General features: G+C 46.3%; 1 protein-coding gene across 1 annotated transcript in view; it reads right to left on the bottom strand.

Annotated features, from left to right (window-relative positions):
* The window catches only part of TGM6 (transglutaminase 6), a 76313-nt gene that overhangs the window by 15278 nt on the left and 38454 nt on the right, over positions 1-22581 (bottom strand). Inside the window, 9 exon segments of the mRNA XM_061209831.1 lie at positions 5285-5530; positions 5609-5712; positions 10164-10326; positions 10851-10953; positions 10955-11029; positions 12498-12626; positions 13906-13986; positions 13988-14026; positions 14806-15062. Of these exon segments, the coding sequence (XP_061065814.1) occupies positions 5285-5530; positions 5609-5712; positions 10164-10326; positions 10851-10953; positions 10955-11029; positions 12498-12626; positions 13906-13986; positions 13988-14026; positions 14806-15062 (1197 nt within the window).

Here is a 22581-nt window from a genome sequence, read left to right as displayed (position 1 = left end):
GTTATGTTTTCATTTACTTTCATCTCAAAATATTTTCTAATTTCACTTGTGATTTCTTCTTTGACCCACTGATTATTTAGGTGTATGTATTGCTTAATTTCCACATATTTGTGAATTCCCCAAATTCCTTTTTATTTTGATTTCTAATCTTATTCCATTGTGATCAGAGAATATACTTCGTATGATTTCAATCCTTTAAAATTTCTGAGGTTTGTTTTATGGATGAGCATATGGTCAATTCTGGATTATGTTCTATTTGGACTTGCCAAGAATGTGTATTCTGCTGCTATTGGGTGGGTCTTCTATAGATATCTGTTAGTCATCACCTGATTTTAATGACAAATGTTCACTTCCTCCCAATCTGTTCCTAAACTCCTTCTCTGCTTTATTTCCCCCCAGAATACTTATCACCATCTGAGATACTATTTATTTTACTTTTTCTTAACCTCTAACTGCCCCACTAGAATGTTAGCCCTTTTAAGGCAAGGGTCATACATGTTTTGCTCTCTGGGTACCTGGCACACAGCAGATGTTCAATAAATATATATCAATACAGAGAAATGTGAAAATGTGCCTCATGTATCTCATAACATAAGCCAGTCTTACAATCAATAAAGCAAGGCCCTCCGACATACGGATCAAAGTCCTTACGCATTCAAAGCCCATTATGTGCAATCAACCTGCATTCATTCATTCATACGAATCCATATTGAGCATCACTATGTGGTCGATGCTGAAACAGGAGCTGGAGATACAGCAGAAGACAAAATAGTCAGGTTTCCAGCCATACCAGAACTCACAGTCTAGTTGGTGGGGAAAGAATAAAGATTCAAGCAAATATCAAATTGTGATATGTACTTAGAAGGAAGCCAGTAGAGCCCTGAGACCCCTGGTCAGGCAGACTTGGGATGAAGTCAGCAGGACCTTCCCAGGCAGAGAAAGCGTCCTGTGCAAAGTCCTTTAGGTATAAAAGAGCCTCCAATGACCCTTTCACACTTGCTATTGCCTGAACAAGCTGTGCCTTCCCCCATGCTGTTCCCTTGGCCATTTTGTACCTTGGCAGGCGGACAGCAACACGCTGTGCTGGGACTGTCTGCTTTCCTGTTCATCTTGTCCACTCTCCTACCTGGCACTTGGGGGGACCCACTAAATGCAAGAAGGAAGGGAGGGAGAAGGGCACAGCAGAGAAGTGTAGAAAGAGACAGACAGCAGAATAACAGAGAGGGAGAGAGAGGGTGGAAGGGGAGTTCCCTGGGGTCTGGTCACTGGGTCTCTGTGGATCAGCTTCTCAGCTCCAGCCCCACAGCCACTGGATGTGCTGTCCTCTGGCTGGCTGGCTGGCCAGGCCCTGATCAGCAGGTGCTTGGTCTTCCCCGCTCACAGGCTGTAGTGGGCAGAATAGTGTCCCCCTAAATGGTATGTCCAAGTCCTAACCCCTGGTACCTGTGAATATAACCTTATTTGGAAATAGGGCCTTTGTAGATTAATTAAGTATCCTGGGATAAGATCACCCTGGATTTACGGTGGGACCTAAAGTCAATGATTGATGTCATTGTAAGAGAAAGGAAATGGAGATTTGAGACACATAGGAGGAAAGAAGGCCGTGTGGAGGCAGAAATTGGAGTGATGCAGCCACAAGCCAAAGAATGCAGGGGCCATCAGCAGCTGGAAGAATCAAGGAAGGATTCTCCCCTAGAGCCTTTGGAGGGAGTATGGCCCTGCTAAACCTTGATTTTGAACTTCTGGCCTCTAGAACTGCGAGAGAATAACTTTCTGATGGTTTAAGCTGCTACATTTGTGGTAATTTGTTATGGAAGCCCTAAGAAGCTAACAGGCAGGCCCAGAGGCAGATGGCTGAACTGCCAACCTGGCTCCCCTGCAAACCCCTGGCACCAGCCTCTAAGATCTTGCCTCTGTGTTTAGTGCCTCTGCCTGAAGGTTAGCGGGGGAAGCTGCCTTCCTCCACTCTACTCTGAAGCCTGTTGCAGAAAGCCCACCTGAATCTGAGGACGGCCAGTGCGTTTTCTGTACACAGTTTCCTTTGCTTGGAAGGTTGGTTCCTCTTTGCTCAGCATCCAGGATGACTCAGGGGTAGGGGCAAAGCACATTGTCCCCCAGGGCTCTGAATCTGCTCTATCATGTATCCTGCTTCAGTGGATGGAGCAAGCAGACAGGCCCTGCCATTTCATCCACAGACTGGGATGCCCGTGGCTTGGATGAACAGCACTGCTTATAGTGAATCTGGAATCAGGATGCATAGGGTCCTCTCCTGGAATGCCTTCCCAACCCTTCATCTCCTGGCTAAATCTACTCCCTTCAGGATCCCTTCCCATGGGATGTTCTTCTTGCCCTCTCCTCCCTGGCTGGTCCTCTGTGCTTCTTCAGCCTTCTGGCCTCCCCAGCACAGTACAGCTGATCACCCTGTACCGTCCTGATGCTGTCTGCTCACCAGATGGTGAATCCTCTGGGCACTTCTCTTTCTCCCCTGCCTCTAAATCATGCCTGACACTTAGGGGTGCTTTATTTCTTGAGCACATAAAAGAACCTGGCACGGTACATGGCACATTGTGGGCACTCATGGAAGAGAGGAGCAGTCTAGCAGAGGGGACAGGCAGAGGCTCTGAGATTACACAGAGGCTCTGGTTAGCATTCCAGCTCTTCTAGGTTTTGGAAACTTGGGGAAGTTACTTAACCTTCCTATGCTTCAACTTGCTTATGTAAGATGGGGTTTTTATGAATATTAAATGAAATAATGTGCAGACATTGCTTATCACCATGCTTAACAATATTTAGATGCTATTATTATTATTAACCTAGATGTAAAATCACTTGCTCCACAGTGGGCAATCAACAGTAGATAATATTATAATTAGATAGTGCAGCCAAGCATAAAGGAAGAGCATGGGCTCCGGAGCCAGACTCGCTACTCACTGGCTGTGTCCCTTCACTGAGTCCACTTCCCTCTGTGCACCTCTGCTTTTTCCTCTATCAAATAAATGTTATACCAGCGTCTACCTTACAAGCTTGTGGGAACTGCTTTGTAAGCATTTGTTAAATAATAGAATTAAATAACATGTGAACACGGCCAGCCCACAGTGGGACTCAGCAGTGGTGACTACTGTTATTGGCATCTTGTAACAGGATGTTGATTTCTCCTGTGGCCATGGCTAAAGCTTAGGATAAGAGACCCCAAAGACCCCGTATTCTAAGTTTTAGAAACTCCCAGCAGATGGGACCAGGCATCAACCTGAAGGACTTATGAGAGAAGTAGCAGTTTGGAAGAGGCCTTACCACCTACCACCCCTCACTGCCCACCCTGAGACAGTGAAGAAGAGAAGGTCATCAACATCAAGGGCCATGTTCCTAGAGAAGGAACTGGGGGAATGTGTGTGTGTGTGTGTTGGGGGGTGTTTAAAAGAATCAATGTTAAAGTTTAGGGGTGCCTGCAGGAAGGAGCTGGCTGGTAAAGACTGGCAGTGCCTACAGGAAGGGGAAGCTGGCATTTCATCCCTGTGGGAGGTCTGCTTATTGAGCTGTGTGTTCCCTGAGCACAGAGGAGAGAACTGAAGGGAGATGGCAGGTGGGTAAAAGCCCATCAAGAACTCTCCCCACCAGCTTTGGAAGGGGTCACAGCATCTAGATGAGTGTGGGGGCCACAGCCTTGCAAACCCCCTCCAGAATCTGGGGACAAAAACTTCCATGCATCAGAGGGAAGCTGTGTGACTGCCAGTGGGGTGGGAGGGGCTCCACTGCAAGAGGGGGGCAATGTCTCAAGAAATCAGCAGTGTCTGGGGACAACACAGGAGTGAGTCCCAAGGCAGCAGGCTGTAACGAAGCCACCACTTGTCCTCCCTGAGCTATGGAGTAACTAGGGCAGCAGCACCCGCCTGCCTTAGGGCACTGAATCCTCGCTCCCTGAAGTCAAAGGCATTTCCACTCTTCTCTCCTCCTCCTTCTTGGCCTAACACACCAGGAGACTTAGACCGGTGTTCTCAACATTGGCTGCACATTGGAATCGCCTGGGGAGCTTTTAAAAGTCCTGATGGCTGGGCCACACCCTCTAGAGACTGCAATTCACTTAGTCAGGGTGCAGTCAGGGCTGCTGTGGTAGATTAAAATGGCCATAATACTTTCTTTGCAACTCTTGCTATTAAGATGTAGAGTGTACTTCCTGCCCCTTCAATCTGGGTGGTGTTTGTTGCTTGACCAATAGAATGTGGCAAAGGTGACATAGTAAGTTCTGAGTGAGGCCTTGAGAGACCTTGCAGCTTTCATTCTTACCTGCTGAGCACGCTGCTGCCACGTGGACAAGCCGGGGCTGGCTCCTGGAGCGTGAGAGGCCCAGCCAGCCCAGCAGTCCCATCTGAGGCCCCAGATAAATTTGAGATCCCAGCAGACACCACGTGGAGCAGACGAGCCATCGCAGCTGAGCACAGCCCACAGAGCTGACCCACAGAATCCTGAGCAAAAGTAATTGTTGTTCAATCTGTGCCCCAGGTGACTCCAGTGTGTTGCAAACCACCACCCTAGAGGGTAAACTGCGGGGGCTGGAGGCAGCCAGAGCTGGTGCCCCTCCATTACAGCAGCTTCCGGGGTCACCGCTCCAGTTCATGCTCAGAGGAGGGGAGGAGACTAGCTCTGATCCAAGTTTGAACTTGAAGTCTTGATTACCCAAATAACATTCTTTTAACAAGCAGGAATAGCTGAAAATGTGTGATCAGATCACAGCGTTGCTAAGGGACCTGTTATTTAGGGGGAAAGGGTGACTTTTTATAGCTAGAGGCAGTGACCAGAAAAAATACATGTTTTGTTTTTGTACCCCCAACAAGTACAGGCTCTTCAGTAAACCAGTGACCATTAATTAGTGACCATGGCTTAGGCCTTGGCAGATGATAAGCAGGAGCTGCTATTATTATTATTATTATTTTGCATGGGGCCTACTGCTATGTATCCTAGGTGTTCAATAAATAATACCTGCTACTAACATCACTATTATTAGTAATTATTGTTATCACATGTGAGCATACCTGATACAGTACCTGGAACATATATGTTAAAGGAAATGTAGCTATTGATATTGTTAGATGTGGGAAATCTACTTGCAAACAGAGGAAGCTGTTAATATAAGCCAAAAGCACTTAGCTCAATCTCAGAGACAGTATTGAACGAGGCTATCACTACCACATCACATGGGAAAGGGCCTGGCCCGGGGGCGGCCCGCGGTTGTCCCTCTGCAGCAGCCAGGTCACTGGGGAGGCTGATGGAGGCCGCTATACGCCCTTACCTTCCGGATACTTGTAGAGGCTGGTGATGTCCACGCGGGAGTCGCTGCCCACTGCCTTGGTGCTGAGGCACCTCCCGATCTTCTTAGTACTTAGTGTCTGAGGACACACGCTCCCGGCTTCATCCTCATTCCAGAGCCAGGTGATGAAGTCCGCGTTGACCTCCGCAAACACAGGACTGTCGTGGGCCCGGTGCACGTCGCCCTCGCAGATGGCGGTGACTGAGGCCGGGCCGCCCTGGAACACGCCTGCGCAGGAGGGGTGGGCGTGAGCAGCTCCAGGGGAGCAAAAGCGGGGGTCTGGGACCCGCCCCACTAAGCCCGTACTTTCGCTCTCCTCCCTGGGGGTGGCATCCAGAACCTGCCAACCATTGTAAGAGGGGCCCAGGTCCTGCCGGACAAACCAGCTCTCATTCCAGACATGGAAATTCCTGCCACAGAGAGAGGATGGGGCAGGGTGGCCTCCGGTGAGCAGAGAGGCGACCCCCGGAGAGGGAAATTTCCTGCTGCCAGCCAGGCCCTGGGCCCTGCTCTGTGGCTGAATTTTGTGAACCGTTCATCAACTGTATTGATAGAGCACCTAGCATTCATATAGGTACAGGCAGACCTTTTTTTTATTGCACTTCACTTATTGCACTTTGTAGATATTGTGCTTTTTACAAATTGAGAGTTTATGGCAACCCTTCCTCAAGTAAGTCTATCTGCCCTGTTTTCCCAACAGCATTTGCTCACTTCATGTCTCTCTGTGTCACATTTTGGTAACTCTTGCAATATTTCAAACGTTTTCATTATTATTGTATTTGTTATAGTGATCTATGATGAGTGATCTTTGATGTTACTAGTACAACTCGCTGAAGGCTCAAATTATATTAGCATTTAGCAATGAAGTATTTAAAAATTAAGGTATGTACATTGTTTTTTAGACATAATGCTATTGCACGCTTAATAGACTATAGTATGATGTAAACATAACTTTTATATGCTCTTTTGGATTAAAAAGTTCATGTGACCCACTTTACTGTGATATTTGCTTTATTGAAGTGGTCTGGAACTGAACCGGCACTATCTCCGAGGTCTGCCTGTATGTATAAATATACGTGTGTATGTATATATATCTATATATCTATATCTATATATCTAGAACCTGTTGTTCAAGGTACAGAAATACAACAGCAAATAAGACGGAAGATCCTTGTTCTCGTGCAGCTTACATTCTAACAAAGGAGACAGTTAGGGAGACAGGCAAAATTAAGTAAGCAGATAAATAAAACAATAAAGTAACAATAAATAATAATAAATAAATAAATAAAACAATAAAGTAATAATAAATGCTGTGAAGAAAGAGAGGAGCTTGAGTTAGGGAATAACTGCTGGAGACCTACTCTAGGTAAATGACATCTAAGATGAGACTTAAAGTGGAAAGAATTAGCCATAGGAAGAGTGAAGGGAACAGTGTTCCAGACAGAAGGAACAGCATGTGCAAAGGCTCTTGAAAGAAAAAACTTTTGAAGAAAAAACTTAGTGTGTTCAAGGAACAGAAAGTATATCTCTGGACTACGGCAAGCACGGGGGTAGGTAGGTTTCATATTATGCAGAGTTCTGAAGGCCTTGGTTTAGGCTTTAAGTCTCTTATGTTAAAGATGAGAATATGAGATTAGGAAAAGTGACATCATTTGCACAAGGTCACACAGTAAGGAAGCAGCAGAGAGAAATGCTTCTTGGCCTGGGTTGGCGTCTTTACTCTGGCCTCCAAACTCTTCTTTGGGAAAATATTGTGAAAAGCATTTGGGGGTGAAAGGGAGAACATGGATAAACTCTATGGTGACAGAGATCCCAAAAACTAAAAGAAGGGTCTGTCCGTTCTGCATAAAGAGAAGAATGCAATTTTTTTTTGGAGCTCCTGTATCCACAAGGCTTCCATGAATAACCTTGTCCGAATGTCTGTTCATACATGTGCAAGTTGCCAAGAAAAGCCGACTTTCTAAAGAGCAGGGGAATAGTGAAGAGCACATAGTACAGAAGGAAACACAGCCAGCCTCAGCAACCCTCTTCTTAAGAATGTCCTTCAGCCACCCCCAGGGGAACATGCCCAGGACCCCTTCCCCCGAAGCTGGTGTCCAGCCTCAGACCATCTCTCTGCCTCTCTTCTCCCCTTTCCTTCTCCTCTTTTTGGTTTTCCAAAAGCCTTGTTTGTAAAGGCAAATATTTGGTCCAGCCATGTGAGGTGGTTAGATAAACAATGGTTTGGCTGTACAATTCAAAAGAAGGACAGGTTTGTAACTTCTCTTCCACTCACTAGCTGTGTGGCCTTAGACAAGTTACTTAACCTCTCTGTGCCTTGGTTTCCTCATCTGCAAAATAGAGATAATAATACTAGCTTGCTCACAAGGTTGTTTGGAGGAATGAATTAGTACACAGGTACACCTTGGAGATATTGTGGATTAGGTTCCAGACCACTACATGTGGATAAAATGTGGATACAGCAATAAAGCAAGTCACACAAATTTTTTGGTTTCCCAGTGCATATAAAAGTTATGCTTACAGTATGCTGTAATCTATTAAGTGTGCAATAGCATTACGTCTAACAAAACAATGTACATACTTGAATGAAGCTGTTGGAAAAATGATGCCAATAGACTTGCTTGCCACAAGGTTGCCACAAACCTTCAATTTGTAAAAAAAGGCAATGTCTGTGAAGCACAATAAAAAGAAGAGTAATAAAATGAGGTCAGCCTGCATGTGCAGCGCAACTGGGCCTGGCATAGACAAGGTGCTCACTGGGCACGGTGTTACTACTTTTTAAACAGTATAAAAAATAAGGGGACTTCCTTGGTGGTGCATTGGTTAAGAATCCACCTGCCAATGCAGGGGACACATATTCGAGCCCTGGTGGAGGAAGACCCCACATGCCGTGGAGCGGCTAAGCTCGTGCACCACAACTACTGAGCCCATGCGCCACAACGGAGTAGCCCCCGCTCGCCGCAACTAGAGAAACCCCGCGCGCAGCAACAAAGATCCAACGCAACCAAAAATAAATAAATAAATAAATAAATAATTTAGAAAAAAAAAGAAAGGAAACCTTGTATGTACCGATATGGAATTTTTCCATGTAGAGCAAAATGAACAGTTTACATTATGCTGCCGATATTAAGTGAGGGGAAGTGGGGGTGTGTGGGGATTGTGCATATGTGTGCCCCTGTAGCTGCAGGGCTTCTCTCGGGTGTTGTGTCCAGAAGGAGGATGGGGAGGCTGGCAATGGAGAGAGGGAGACTTACACTGTAGCCCATTCTGTACCTTTTGAATATTAAAGCACATGAATGGTAGTTCTATTTTTAGTTTTTTAAGGAACCTCCATACTGTTCTCCATAGTGGCTGTATCAATTTACATTCCCACCAACAGTGCAAGAGGGTTCCCTTTTCTCCACATCCTCTCCAGCATTTATTGTTTCTAGATTTTTTGATGATGGTCATTCTGACCGGTGTGAGATGATATCTCTTTGTAGTTTTGATTTGCATTTCTCTAATGATTAATGATGTTGAGCATTCTTTCATGTGTTTGTTGGCAATCTGTATATCTTCTTTGGAGAAATGTCTATTTAGGTCTTCTGCCCATTTTTGGATTGGGTTGTTTGTTGTTTTGATATTGAGCTGCATGAGCTTGTAAATTTTGGAGATTAATCCTTTTTCAGTTGCTTCATTTGCAAATATTTTCTCCCATTCTGAGGGTTGTCTTTTGGTCTTGTTTATGGTTTCCTTTATACCCTGAGAAAACCAGAATTCAAAAAGAGTCATGTACCAAAATGTTCATTGCAGCTCTATTTACAATAGCCAGGACATGGAAGCAACCTAAGTGTCCATCAACAGATGAATGGATAAAGAAGAAGTGGCACATATATACAATGGAATATTACTCATCCATAAAAAGAAACGAAATTGAGTTATTTGTAGTGAGGTGGATGGACCTAGAGTCTGTCATACAGAGTGAAGTAAGTCAGAAAGAGAAAAAGAAATACCGTATGCTAACACATATATATGGAATCTAAGAAAAAAAAAAAAAAAGGTCATGAAGAACCTAGGGGCAAGACGGGAATAAAGACACAGACCTACTAGAGAATGGACTTGAGGATATGGGGAGGGGGAAGGGTAAGCTGTGACAAAGTGAGAGAGTGGCATGGACATATATACACTACCAAACGTAAAATAGATAGCTAGTGGGAAGCAGCCGCATAGCACAGGGAGATCAGCTCGGTGCTTTGTGACCACCTAGAGGGGTGGGATAGGGAGGGTGGGAGGGAGGTGCAAGAGGGAAGAGATATGGGAACATATGTATATGTATAACTGACTTACTTTGTTATAAAGCAGAAACTAACACACCATTGTAAAGCAATTATACTCCAATAAAGATGTTAAAAAAAAATAAAGCACACGAATGTATCTCCTACTTTAAAAAATCAAATCAAAATGAATTTTGTAAAGCTTTGTGTAAAGAGTTTTCTTTGAGCTGAGAAAGGAGCTTGTTTCCCACCTGAGACACAGGTCAGTGCACAGGCAGCTGACAGAGAGCAGGAGCGGGACACAGAGGTGACTCTGCAGGGGCGGGTCTTGGCCCCACCTGCAAGTCACAGGTGTCTAGGGGAGGGCTCATAGCCCTGCAGAGCGGAGAGCCGGGGGTACAAGGCTGTCAAATCCTGAGCTCCCCTCTTGGCTTCTGAGTCATGTGTCCAAAGACCCCTGTATCTCAGAAGAGGAGTCACCCTGCCCCCGACCACCTCCTCTGCTGGGCACCTGTCACCCCTTCCAGAACTGGCTCAGACTCAGTGGAGCTGGGCTCCATCTGGGAGGGCCTCAGGGCACCCCTGGGAGCCGGCGGCTGAGGACCCACCACATGCTGTCCTCCATCAGGTCCTCCAGCGTCCGCTTGAAGGAGTCTATGTACTTGTCCACACTCAGGTTCCTGCCCGTGTCATGGGCCAAGTTAAATTTGGACACAACCCGTGTCGCAATCCCCAAGCACCCAAGGAGTGAAGAGCAGGATGCTTGCAAGACTTCAGGACAGGTCGGGACCCCAGACTCAGGGAGGGGTGGTGTGGCCTCCCCTAGCAGGCTGCCTGCCTCAGGTCTGGCCACAGCCCCTTCCCTGTCTTTGCCGGGGCCGACTCTCGTCTCCACTCTGAGAAACACCTCCATCTCCTGTACATTCTCTCAGGGGACTTCTAGAGTCACCACCACCACCCCCATTAGCATAGATGGGCTCTGAGCCTGGCAGGACCTTGGAAGCCTTATAATAACCCTATATTAGCCATAATAGCCTGTAGGGACTGAGGACCCAGGACCACAAGACTCGCTCAAGGGCACTCAATGGGCTTGAGAGGTGGGACTCCTGTAAAATAAAAGACCAAAAGTCACATAAATGAGGGATCTGGTTTCTCTCTTCATTACCCAGACTTCTATTTCCCCATCACTAATAAAGAAAGATTTTTTTTGTGGGGAGAGGGATGCCTATGCAAATATATGGAAACAAATGCAAACTGAGCTGACTAGGGGTTGGGGAACTTCTTTCCCAGGGTACCTGTACACATGACTCCAGCGAAGACCCAGCACTGGCCGTATCTGACTGGCTTGAACCTGCCCTTGAACGACTTGTGCAGAATGGCCATGCCGCCACGCCAGTGCCAGTGAGCTGGTGCTGCCACCGTACTTGCCCTGACACTGGCCTTGTATCACCCCCTGGTCATCGTTGCTGTTCACCTGGGCAGAGGAGGCCAAAAGTCCACCACCAGGCAGGGCTTCTCTCTTCAGGAACTTCGCCATCGTAAAACCATCTCCTACTTTGGGCCACCCATTTATTTGGGGTCACCCCTTGTTTTTAAATTGTCTGAAAATTGGGGCCATCTGCTGTCTTAAAATACCTACTTTTTGGTACCATTTATCATTTTCAGTTACCTTCCATTGGGATGCTCTATTGCTGAAAATCATATTCAGTTTTAGAGCATTTCCTGTTTTAAGTAATCTGTTTTTTGGGACTGTTGGTGGTAATGATAGTTATAGAGACACTTAACATTCATTAAATGTTTGCGGTGTGCCAGACACTATTCTAAGGGCTTAGCACACATTATATTAATCTTTTAAGTCTATGATGTAGGTTATTTTCCTTTTTTTTTCAGATGAGGAAACTGAGATTCATAGAGGTTAGGGAACTTGCTCAAATCGCACAACAAGTTAGCAAAATGGGTTCAAGAGTTCAGGACTTTGACTTGGGAGCCTGTACTGCTATCCCACAGGGTTGTACCACTCTACTGTTTGGGGCTGGTCACTGCTTTTGATTCTCTGGGCTCCAACATCTCTCTGAAGTCTTGAGGAATTGAGAGTATCAAATATGAGAAAAACAGCTTTGCCCATTTTTGGAATCACAGTTACCCACCCACTGATCTTAACACCTACTTGCTATAGAGAGAGCTAGTAGGCCCTCTGGCTACCTTCTGAGGAGGAAGCACTGGCATGTAATAGATTAAAGATGGCACTCCTCTCACAGCGAGGTGGTTCTGTGTACCCTCTCCCTGAATCTGCGTTGGCCTGTGACTGCTTTCATTAATGACCATGGTGGAAGTGATGTTGTGCCTGTTTCCAGGCCCAGGCTTTATGAGACTGGCAACTTCCACTTCATTTTAGAATAATCACTTGGGGAGAAGCCAGCTGCCTTGTCTGATTACCCTGAGACTGCCATGCTGTAAGGAAGCCCAACTTAGCCATGTGGAAAGGCTGCAGGGAGACACAGAGCGATGACTGGCCAGACCCAGCTCTTCCAACCATCCCAGCCCAGGGGCCAGACATGAGAGTGAGCAAGCCACCTGGGCATTCCAGTTCCAGCAGACACAGCATGGAAGAGAACCAAGGAAACATTGACTGCTGGAACCAATGCCCTAGATATATGGTCCCGTCAAACCATCCCAGACATCTGCAGCCATTCAGACACACCTAGCTGAAGCAGCTTGGAACAGAGGTGTTCTGTCCTCACGGTGCCCTGACCAAGTCCCTGATTTGCAAAGTTGTCAGCATAGTAAACGGCCGTTTTATACCACTGAGTTTTGGGGTGATTTGTTATGCAGCAATAGAGAATTAAAACAAGAGGTGATGGGAAAAATCTTAGGGTGTGGCCCTGGAGTTGGCCCGGGGACCCACGAGGGAGTGTGCATGCAGGGATAGCGGGGCTCCTTACCATGGCGCTGATGGCTCCAGTGACGTAGATGGGGTCGTGGCAGTGGGACACTTCGGTGGCTGGGTCATCTTGGTGACTAGGGCTTCGGTCCAGGATGCAGAAGCAGATGTTCAGGATGTCCTCCTCAAACTGTCCCCAGAGAGGCTGCTCTTAGAGGCCAGAGCCACACCTACACTTCAGACCCTCTCACGACCCTCCCCTAGTCAGTCACTTGTATTGTGCAGGGGAGTTTGCCTACCCCCTGCCCACCCCTCCACCCCCCTCCAGGGACACAACAGAGCGCACCCAAGTCTCAAAAACCCTCTTTCAAAGAGTCACTGCGAACCAGAAGCTCAGCCTTAATCACCTCCCTCCCCTGTTCAGTAGGCCCATGGGTCCCCACGAACCACAGTAAAGTTCATGATAAACTGGGACTCTGGAGCCACATCGACCCTACTGGTTTACATAATGTTTTCAAATGACTTAGTTGACAACATTTAAAAACTGGGGGATTTTCACATACAAATTAAGATTTCTGGTCTTTGAAAATTGGGAAGGTCTGGGAACCCTGGGCTCACTTTCCTATGTGGCAACAAGAAGTGGGTGCTGAGATGGGGTTACCCTTAGATGGACCTTAAACTCTCTGGTATATCATCCCTGCCCAGCCCCTGAGCCCCAGATGCTTTCAACCCCCAGCTCCTCAGCCTGGCAGTCAAGGCTCTCGACTTGCCCGGAGCCCGGGCAGACAGAGCTCCTCTACAGAACCTCCATTACTCTCTGGCTCCCCTCCTCCACTGCTCTGTCTGCTCTTCCCTCTGCCTGTCCAGATCCTGCCCGACTTTGGGGGCTCCACCCCAATATCATGAAGCCTCCTGCAATCCCCAAGGTGGAGTTTCCCTTCACGCTCTTCTGAACTCCCTCTGCTCCCATCTCCACCTTTCCGACCGCCTCTGCCCCTCCCACAACATCGCACCTTGTACTGTAGCTACTTATCTAAGCCAGTGGCTCTCAAAGTGTGGTTCCAGGCCAGCGACGGCAGCAGCACCTGGTAACTTGTTAGAAATACAGACTCTCAGGTCCCACCTCAGACCGAGTGAATCAGCAACTTGGGGGGTTGGGGTCCAGCCACCTGTGTGTTTTAACGAGCCCTCAGTGGCCTTCTGGTGCACACTCAAGATTGAGAGCCCCTGATCTAAGCTATTTATTTGTACCCAATGTACCACCCCTTCCCAAGGACCCAGCACAGGCCCTGGCACAACTAGTAGTAGAGACTGGAGAAGTGGACTTGGTCTAAGAGTCAGCCCAGCTTGTCCCTCCTGGGAAGAAGAGGGCAGACAGAAGGGCTCCTGTGCTGACTTTCTCATGTCCCCAGCCCCCCTTCTGTCTCTTATGCCTCTCAGTCCCCCTTCTGGCCTGGGCCCCTGAAGACCTGCCCGAAGTTCCAGCCTTGGGCTCGGATGTGCTTCTCCACTCCTCGGAAGATGATCCTGCTGTCATTGAGCACGTACGTACTCCTGTCTCTCTTCCTCTGTGGCCAGAAACACATCATCCTCTGAAAGGCAATGTTCGGGCCTGGCACGGGCAGGGACTCTGGCCTCACTGGCCTGGGGAAAGGGCTACATCAGGGCTCAGCTGCAGGATGACGCCTAGAGGCTGCTGGGGCAGGAGAGGTCAAGAGGGGCTTGCCGGCTCCCAGGCTGCCTCCCGGCCAAGCCCTACTCCACCTGGCTGGTCTTTCCCCAGGCAGGGACCACCCCGAAACCAGCCCCAGGTGGAGGGAATTTAGAAGTCCTGATGCTTTCGAATGACCTGACTTAATGACAATGGAAGGCTCATATTTCTTAAACGTTAATAAGAATACTGATCCAGGCTACTGCTTACTGACTTACCCCTTAATAAGAATACTGACCCCAGTACTCCTTATGATGTGCCTTACATATTACAAACATTAGCTCTATGGTTTCTCACCATAACCCTAAGAGGTAGGCCTGTTATTTCCATATTACAGGTGAGGAAACTGAGACTCATAGAGGGAAGCAACTTAGCAAAGCTGGGACTAAACCAAGGCTGTCTGGTGGCTGAAACCTGGCTCTTACCCAATCCTAGGCCTCTCCTGCCATTAGGCCCCATCCTTGCCCACTGGCCTCCATACACCAGAACCCACTAATACCTGCCCCTCTGGCACAGCAGGTTTGGAACATCTGCTACCAGCTTCCTTTGTCCTGTGCCTGTCTCCTCCTGCCAAGCTCTTGGCATTCACCTCCCTGTCCCTAACTTGCCTCCCAGGCCTTCCTGAAGGACAGCTTCCAGGAAAACCTCAGCCTTGGACTCAGGAGCTCCTATCTGGGCAGCATGTGTTGAAAAGCAGAACAAACTCACCCAGATTCCGGTTACTGTGTTTGCGGCAAGAGGAAACCTTGGTGCTCAGCTGGTAGCAGCCAATGACAGCATCGGGAGGGTTGGTGAGGCTGATGGTCATGGTGTTCTCCATTGGAGCCTCCTTCACTGCCATCCAGGCATTGCTCTCCTCCAGCTCTGGTGTCTGGAACACAGCTTTGGTGCGGATGGCCTCAGAAGCCTGGGGTCCTGGCAGAGAGGAGAGGGAATCAGGAGACCCAGCCACCCCCAGGAAGCTCAGCTCTGGAGAAAGGGAAAAGCTACAGACCTGGAAGACCAACCCTCAGGCCCTGAGCCGCTGGGACACTGCTGTGGGGAAGGACCTGACCAAGATGCAAGAGAGCCAGCAGAAGAGAGGGGTCCACCTCAGCTGTCCTGACTTCCACCCACTTCCTGGATCAAGGAGGAAGTGAAAGCACTCTTTGAAACCAAAGTGTGCCTTCTGTCTGATCAGGAAAGGAAAGCATGGGCTCCAAAAGTGCCTGATGAACTTCCATACCCTTCCAGAGCCCTGGATTTCTCGGTGTGCCTAGGATTCCAGAGTTGTCATCTCATTTGTCCCACTGCCTGCTGGCAGCACTTTCAAACCATCCCCAGAAAGCTGTCATCAAAAGCTTCCAGGAGCCTGAAGCAAAATGGCGGAGTAGAAGGACGTGCTCTCACTCCCTCTTGCGAGAACATCAGAAACACAACTAGCTGCTGGACAATCATCAACAGGAAGACACTGGAACTCACCAAAAAAGATACTCCACATCCAAAGACAAACGAGAAGCCACAATGAGATGGTAGGAGGGGCGCAATCACAACAAAACCTAATCCCATAACTGCTGGGTGGGTAACTCACAAACTGGAGAACACTTGTACCACAGAAGTCCACCCACTGGAGTGAACGTTCTGAGCCCCATGTCAGGCTTCCCAACCTGGGGGTCCGGCAACGGGAGGAGGAATACCTAGAGAATCAGACTTTGAAGGCTAGCGGGATATGACTGCAGGACTTCAACAGGACTGGGCGAAACAGAGACTCCACTCTTGGAGGGCACACACAAAGTAGTGTGCACATCGGGACCCAGGGGAAGTAGCAGTGACCCCAGGGGAGACCGAACCAGACCTACCTGCTAGTGTTGGAGGGTCTCTTGCAGAGGTGGGGGGTGGCTGTGGCTCACCATGGGGACAAGGACACTGGCAACAGAAGTTCTGGGAAGTACTCCTGGGCGTGAGCCCTCCCAGAGTCTGCCATTAGCCCCATCAAAGAGCCCAGGTAGGCTCCAGTGTTGGGTTGCCTCAGGCCAAACAACCAACAGCGAGGGAACCCAGCCCCACCCATCAGCAGTCAAGTGGTTTAAAGTTTTACTGAGCTCTGCCCACCAGAGCAACAGTCAGCTATACCCACCACCAGTCCCTCCCATCAGGAAACCTGCACAAGCCTCTTAGATAGCCTCATCCACCAAAGGACACACAGCAGAAGCAAGAAGAACTACAATCCTGCAGCCTGTGGAACAAAAACCACATTCACAGAAAGATAGACAAGATAAAAAGACAGAGGGCTATGTACCAGATGACGGAACAAGATAAAACCCCAGAAAAACAACTAAATGAAGTAGAGATAGGCAACCTTCCAGAAAAAGAATTCAGAATAATGATAGTGAAGATGATCCAGGACCTCAGAAAAACAATGGAGGCAAAGATGGAGAAGATGCAAGAAATGTTTAACAAAGACCTAGAAGAATTAAAGAAAAAACAAACAGAGATGAACAATACAATAACTGAAATGAAAACTACACTAGAAGGAATCAATAGCAGAATAACTGAGGCAGAAGAACGGATAAGTGACCTGGAAGACAGAATGGTGGAATTCACTGCTGTGGAACAGACTAAAGAAAAAAGAATGAAAAGAAATGAAGACAGCCTAAGAGAACTCTGGGACAGCATTAAACGCAACAACATTCGCATTATAGGGGTCCCAGAAGGAGAAGAGAGAGAGAAAGGACCTGAGAAAATATTTGAAGAGATTATAGTCGAAAACTTCCCTAACATGGGAAAGGAAATAGTCACCCAAGTCCAGGAAGCGCAGAGAGTCCCATACAGGATAAACCCAAGGAGAAACACGTTGAGACACATAGTAATCAAATTGGCAAAAATTAAAGACAAAGAAAAATTATTGAAAGCAGCAAGGGGAAAATGACAAATAACATACAAGGGAACTCCCATAAGGTTAACAGCTGATTTCTCAGCAGAAACTCTGCAAGCCAGAAGGGAGTGGCATGATATACTTAAAGTGATGAAAGGGAAGAACCTACAATCAAGATTACTCTACCCAGCAAGGATCTCACTCAGATTCGATGGAGAAATCAAAAGCTTTACAGATAAGCAAAAGCAAAGAGAATTCAGCACCACCAAGTCAGCTCTACAACAAATGCTAAAGGAACTTCTCTAACTGGGAAACACAAAAGAAGAAAAGGACCTACAAAAACAAACCCAAAACAATTAAGAAAATGGTAATAGGAACATACATATCAATAATTACCCTAAACGTGAATGGATTAAATGCTCCAACCAAATGACACAGGCTTGCTGAATAGATACAAAAACAAGACCCATATATATGCTGTCTACAAGAGACCCACTTCAGACCTAGGGACATATACAGACTGAAAGTGAGGGGATGGAAAAAGATATTCCATGCAAATGGAAATCAAAAGAAAGCTGGAGTAGCTATACTCATATAAGATAAAATAGACTTTTAAATAAAAAATGTTACAAGAGACAAGGAAGAACACTGCATAATGATCAAGGGATCAATCCAAGAAGAAGCTATAACACTTATAAACATATATGCACCCAACATAGGAGCACCTCAGAGCCTCCTATCAAGCCTCTTAGATAGCCTCAACCACCAGAGGGCAGACAGCAGAAGCAAGAAAAACTACAATCCTGCAGCCTGTGGAAGAAAAACCACACTCACAGAAAGATAGACAAGATGAAAAGGCAGAGATCTATATACCAGATGAAGGAACAAGATAAGACCCCAGAAAAACAACTAAATGAAGTGGAGATAGGAAACCTTCCAGAAAAAGAATTCAGAATAATGATAGTGAAGATGATCCAGGACCGCGGAATAAGAATGGAGGCAAAGGGGCTGGGCAAGATGGCGGAAGAGTAAGACGCGGAGATCACCTTCCTCCCCACAGATACATTAGAAATACATCTACACGTGGAACTGCTCCTACAGAACACCCACTGAACAGTGGCAGAAGACGTCAGACCTCCCAAAAGGCAAGAAACTCCCCACGTACTTGGGTAGGGCAAAAGAAAAAAGAAATAACAGAGACAAAAGAATAGGGACGGGACCTGCACCAGTGGGAGGGAGCTGTGAAGGAGGAAAGGTTTCCACACACTAGGAAGCCCCTTCGCGGGCGGAGACTGCGGGTGGCAGAGGGGGGAAGCTTCGGAGCCACGGAGGCGAGCGCAGCAACAGGGGTGCGGAGGGCAAAGCGCAGAGACTCCCGCACAGAGGATCGGTGCTGAGCAGCACTCACCAGCCCAAGAGGCTTGTCTGCTCACCCGCCGGGGCGGGCGGGGGCTGGGAGCTGAGGCTCGGGCTTCGGTCGGATCGCAGGGAGAGGACTGGGGTTGGCGGCGTGAACACAGCCTGAAGGGGTTAGCGCACCACAGCTAGCGGGGAGGGAGTCCGGGAAAAAGTCTGCAGCTGCCGAAGAGGCAAGAGACTTTTTCTTGCTTCTTTGTTTTGCGGTGCGCAAGGAGAGGGGATTCAGAGCGCCGCATAAACGAGCTCCAGAGACGGGCGCGAGCCGCGGCTATCAGCGCGGACCGCAGAGACGGGCATGAGACGCTAAGGCTGCTGCTGCCGCCACCAAAAAGCCTGTGTGCGAGCACAGGTCACTCTCCATACCGCCCCTCCCGGGAGCCTGTGCAGCCCGCCACGGCCAGGCTCCCGTGATCCGGGGACAACTTCCCCGGGAGAATGCACAACGCACCTCAGGCTGCTGTAACGTCACGCTGGCCTCTGCTGCGCGCGCAGGCTCGCCTCGCCTCCATACCCCTCCCTCCCCCCGGCCTGAGTGAGCCAGAGCCCCCGAAGCAGCTGTTCCTTTAACCTCGTCCTGTCTGAGCGAAGAACAGATGCCCTCAGGCGACCTACACGCAGAGGCGTGTCCAAATCCAAAGCTGAACCCCGGGAACTGTACGAACAAAGAAGAGAAAGGGAAATTTCTCCCAGCAGCCTCAGAAGCAGCGGATTAAAGCTCCACAAACAACTTGATGTACCTGCATCTGTTGAATACCTGAATAGACAATGAATCATCCCAAATTCAGGAGGTGGACTTTGGGAGCAGGATATATTAATTTTTCCCCTTTTCTTTTTTTTGTGAGTGTATATGTGTATGCTTCTGGGTGAGATTTTGTCTGTATAGCTTTGCTTTCACCATTTGTCCTAGGGTTCGGTCCGTCCCTTTTTTTTTACTTAAAAATTTTTTTATCTTAATAAATGTTTTCTTAATAATTTTTTCCTTATTTTCTATTTTTAAAAATTAAAAAAAATTTTTTCTTAATAAGTTTTTCATATTTTTTATTGTAAAAATTAAAAAAAAATTTTTTCTTAATAAACTTTTTTCTTAATAAGTTTTTTCTTATTTTTTATTATAACAATTAATAAATTTATTTTAAAAAATTAAAAAAATTTTTTTCTTAATAATTTTTTTCTTATTTTTTATTACAATATCTTTATTTTATTTTATTTTATTTTATCCTCTTTCTTTCTTTCTATTTTTTCTCCCTTTTATTCTGAGCCGTGTGGATGAAAGCCTCTTGGTGCTCCAGCCAGGCATCAGGGCTGTGCCTCTGAGGTGGGAGAGCCAACTTCAGGACACTGGTCCACAAGAGACCTCCCAGGTCCATGTAATACCAAACGGCGAAAATCTCTCAGAGATCTCCATCTCAACATCAAGACCCAGCTTCACTCAACGACCAGCAAGCTACAGTGCTGGACACCCTATGCCAAACAACTAGCAAGACAGGAACACAGCCCCATCCATTAGCAGAGAGGCTGCCTAAAATCATAATAAGGCCACAGACACCCCAAAACACACCACCAGACGTGGGCGTGCCCACCAGAAAGACAACATCCAGCCTCATCCACCAGAACACAGGCACGAGTCCCCTCCACCAGGAAGCCTACACAACCCACTGAACCAACCTTAGCCACTGGGGACAGATACCAAAAACAACGGGAACTACGAACCTGCAGCCTGTGAAAAGGAGACCCCAAACACAGTAAGATAAGCAAAATGAGAAGACAGAAAAACACACAGCAGATGAAGGAGCAGGGTCAAAACACACCAGACCTAACAAATGAAGAGGAAATAGGCAGTCTACCTGAAAAAGAATTCAGAATAATGATAGTAAAGATGATCCAAAATCTTGGAAATAGAATAGACAAAATGCAAGAAACATTTAACAAGGACGTAGAAGAACAAAAGAGGAACCAAGCAACGATGAAAAACACAATAAATGAAATTAAAAATACTCTAGACGGGATCAATAGCAGAATAACTGAGGCAGAAGAACGGGTAAGTGACCTGGAAGATAAAATAGTGGAAATAACTACTGCAGAGCAGAATAAAGAAAAAAGAATGAAAAGAACTGAGGACAGTCTCAGAGACCTCTGGGACAACATTAAACACACCAACATTCGAATTATAGGGGTCCCAGAAGAAGAAGAGAAAAAGAAAGGGACTGAGAAAATATTTGAAGAGATTATAGTTGAAAACTTCTCTAATATGGGAAAGGAAATAGTTAATCAAGTCCTGGAAGCACAGAGAGTCCCATACAGGATAAATCCAAGGAGAAACACGCCAAGACACATATTAATCAAACTATCAAAAATTAAATATAAAGAAAACATATTAAAAGCAGCAAGGGAAAAACAACAAATAACACACAAGGGAATCCCCATAAGGTTAACAGCTGACCTTTCAGCAGAAACTGTGCTAGCCAGAAGGGAGTGGCAGGATATACTTAAAGTGATGAAGGAGAAAAACCTACAACCAAGATTACTCTACCCAGCAAGGATCTCATTCAGATTTGATGGAGAAATTAAAACCTTTACAGACAAGCAAAAGCTGAGAGAGTTCAGCACCACCAAACCAGCTTTACAATAAATGCTAAAGGAACTTCTCTAGGCAAGAAACACAAGAGAAGGAAAACACCTACAATAACAAACCCAAAACATTTAAGAAAATGGGAATAGGAACATACATATCGATAATTACCTTAAATGTAAATGGAATAAATGCTCCCACCAAAAGACACAGACTGGCTGAATGGATACAAAAACAAGACCCATATATATGCTGTCTACAAGAGACCCACTTCAGACCTAGAGACACATACAGACTGAAAGTGAGGGGATGGAAAAAGATAGTCCATGCAAATGGAAATCAAAAGAAAGCTGGAGTAGCAATTCTCATATCAGACAAAATAGACTTTAAAATAAAGACTATTACAAGAGACAAAGAAGGACACTATATAATGATCAAGGGATCGATCCAAGAGGAAGGTATAACAATTGTAAATATTTATGCACCCAACATAGGAGCACCTCAATACATAAGGCAAATACTAACAGCCATAAAAGGGGAAATCAACAGTAACACAATCATAGTAGGGGACTTTAACACCCCACTTTCACCAATGGACAGATCATCCAAAATGAAAATAAATAAGGAAACACAAGCTTTAAATGATACATTAAACAAGATGGACTTAATTGATATTTATAGGACATTCCACCCAAAAACAACAGAATACACATTCTTCTCAAGTGCTCATGGAACATTCTCCAGGATAGATCATATCTTGGGTCACAAATCAAGCCTTGGTAAATTTAAGAAAATTGAAATCGTATCAAGTATCTTTTCCGACCACAACGCTATGAGACTAGATATCAATTACAGGAAAAGATCTGTAAAAAATACAAAAACATGGAGGCTACACAATATACTACTTAATAACGAAGTGATCACTGAAGAAATCAAAGGGGAAATCAAAAAATACCTAGAAACAAATGACAATGGAGACACAACGATCCAAAACCTATGGGATGCAGCAAAAGCAGTTCTAAGAGGGAAGTTTATAGCAATACAAGCCTACATCAAGAAACAGGAAACATCTCGAATAAACAACCTAACCTTGCACCTAAAGCAATTAGAAAAAGAAGAACAAAAAAACCCCCAAAGCTAACAGAAGAAAGAAATCATAAAGATCAGATCAGAAATAAATGAAAAAGAAATGAAGGAGACAATAGCAAACATCAATAAAACTGAAAGCTGGTTCTTTGAGAAGATAAACAAAGTTGATAAACCATTAGCCAGACTCATCAAGAGAAAAAGGGAGAAGACTCAAATCAATAGAATTAGAGATGAAAAAGGAGAAGTAACCACTGACACTGCAGAAATACAAACGATCATGAGAGATTACTACAAGCAACTCTATGCCAATAAAATGGACAACCTGGAAGAAATGGACAGATTCTTAGAAATGCACAACCTGCCGAGACTGAACCAGGAAGAAATAGAAAATATGAACAGACCAATCACAAGCACTGAAATTGAAACTGTGATTAAAAATCTTCCAACAAACAAAAGCCCAGGACCAGATGGCTTCACAGGCGAATTCTATCAAACATTTAGAG

This window comes from Eubalaena glacialis, chromosome 13 (assembly GCF_028564815.1).
Source record: "Eubalaena glacialis isolate mEubGla1 chromosome 13, mEubGla1.1.hap2.+ XY, whole genome shotgun sequence".
Lineage (NCBI taxonomy): Eukaryota > Metazoa > Chordata > Mammalia > Artiodactyla > Balaenidae > Eubalaena > Eubalaena glacialis.
This window is presented reverse-complemented; position numbering and strand designations above follow the sequence as displayed.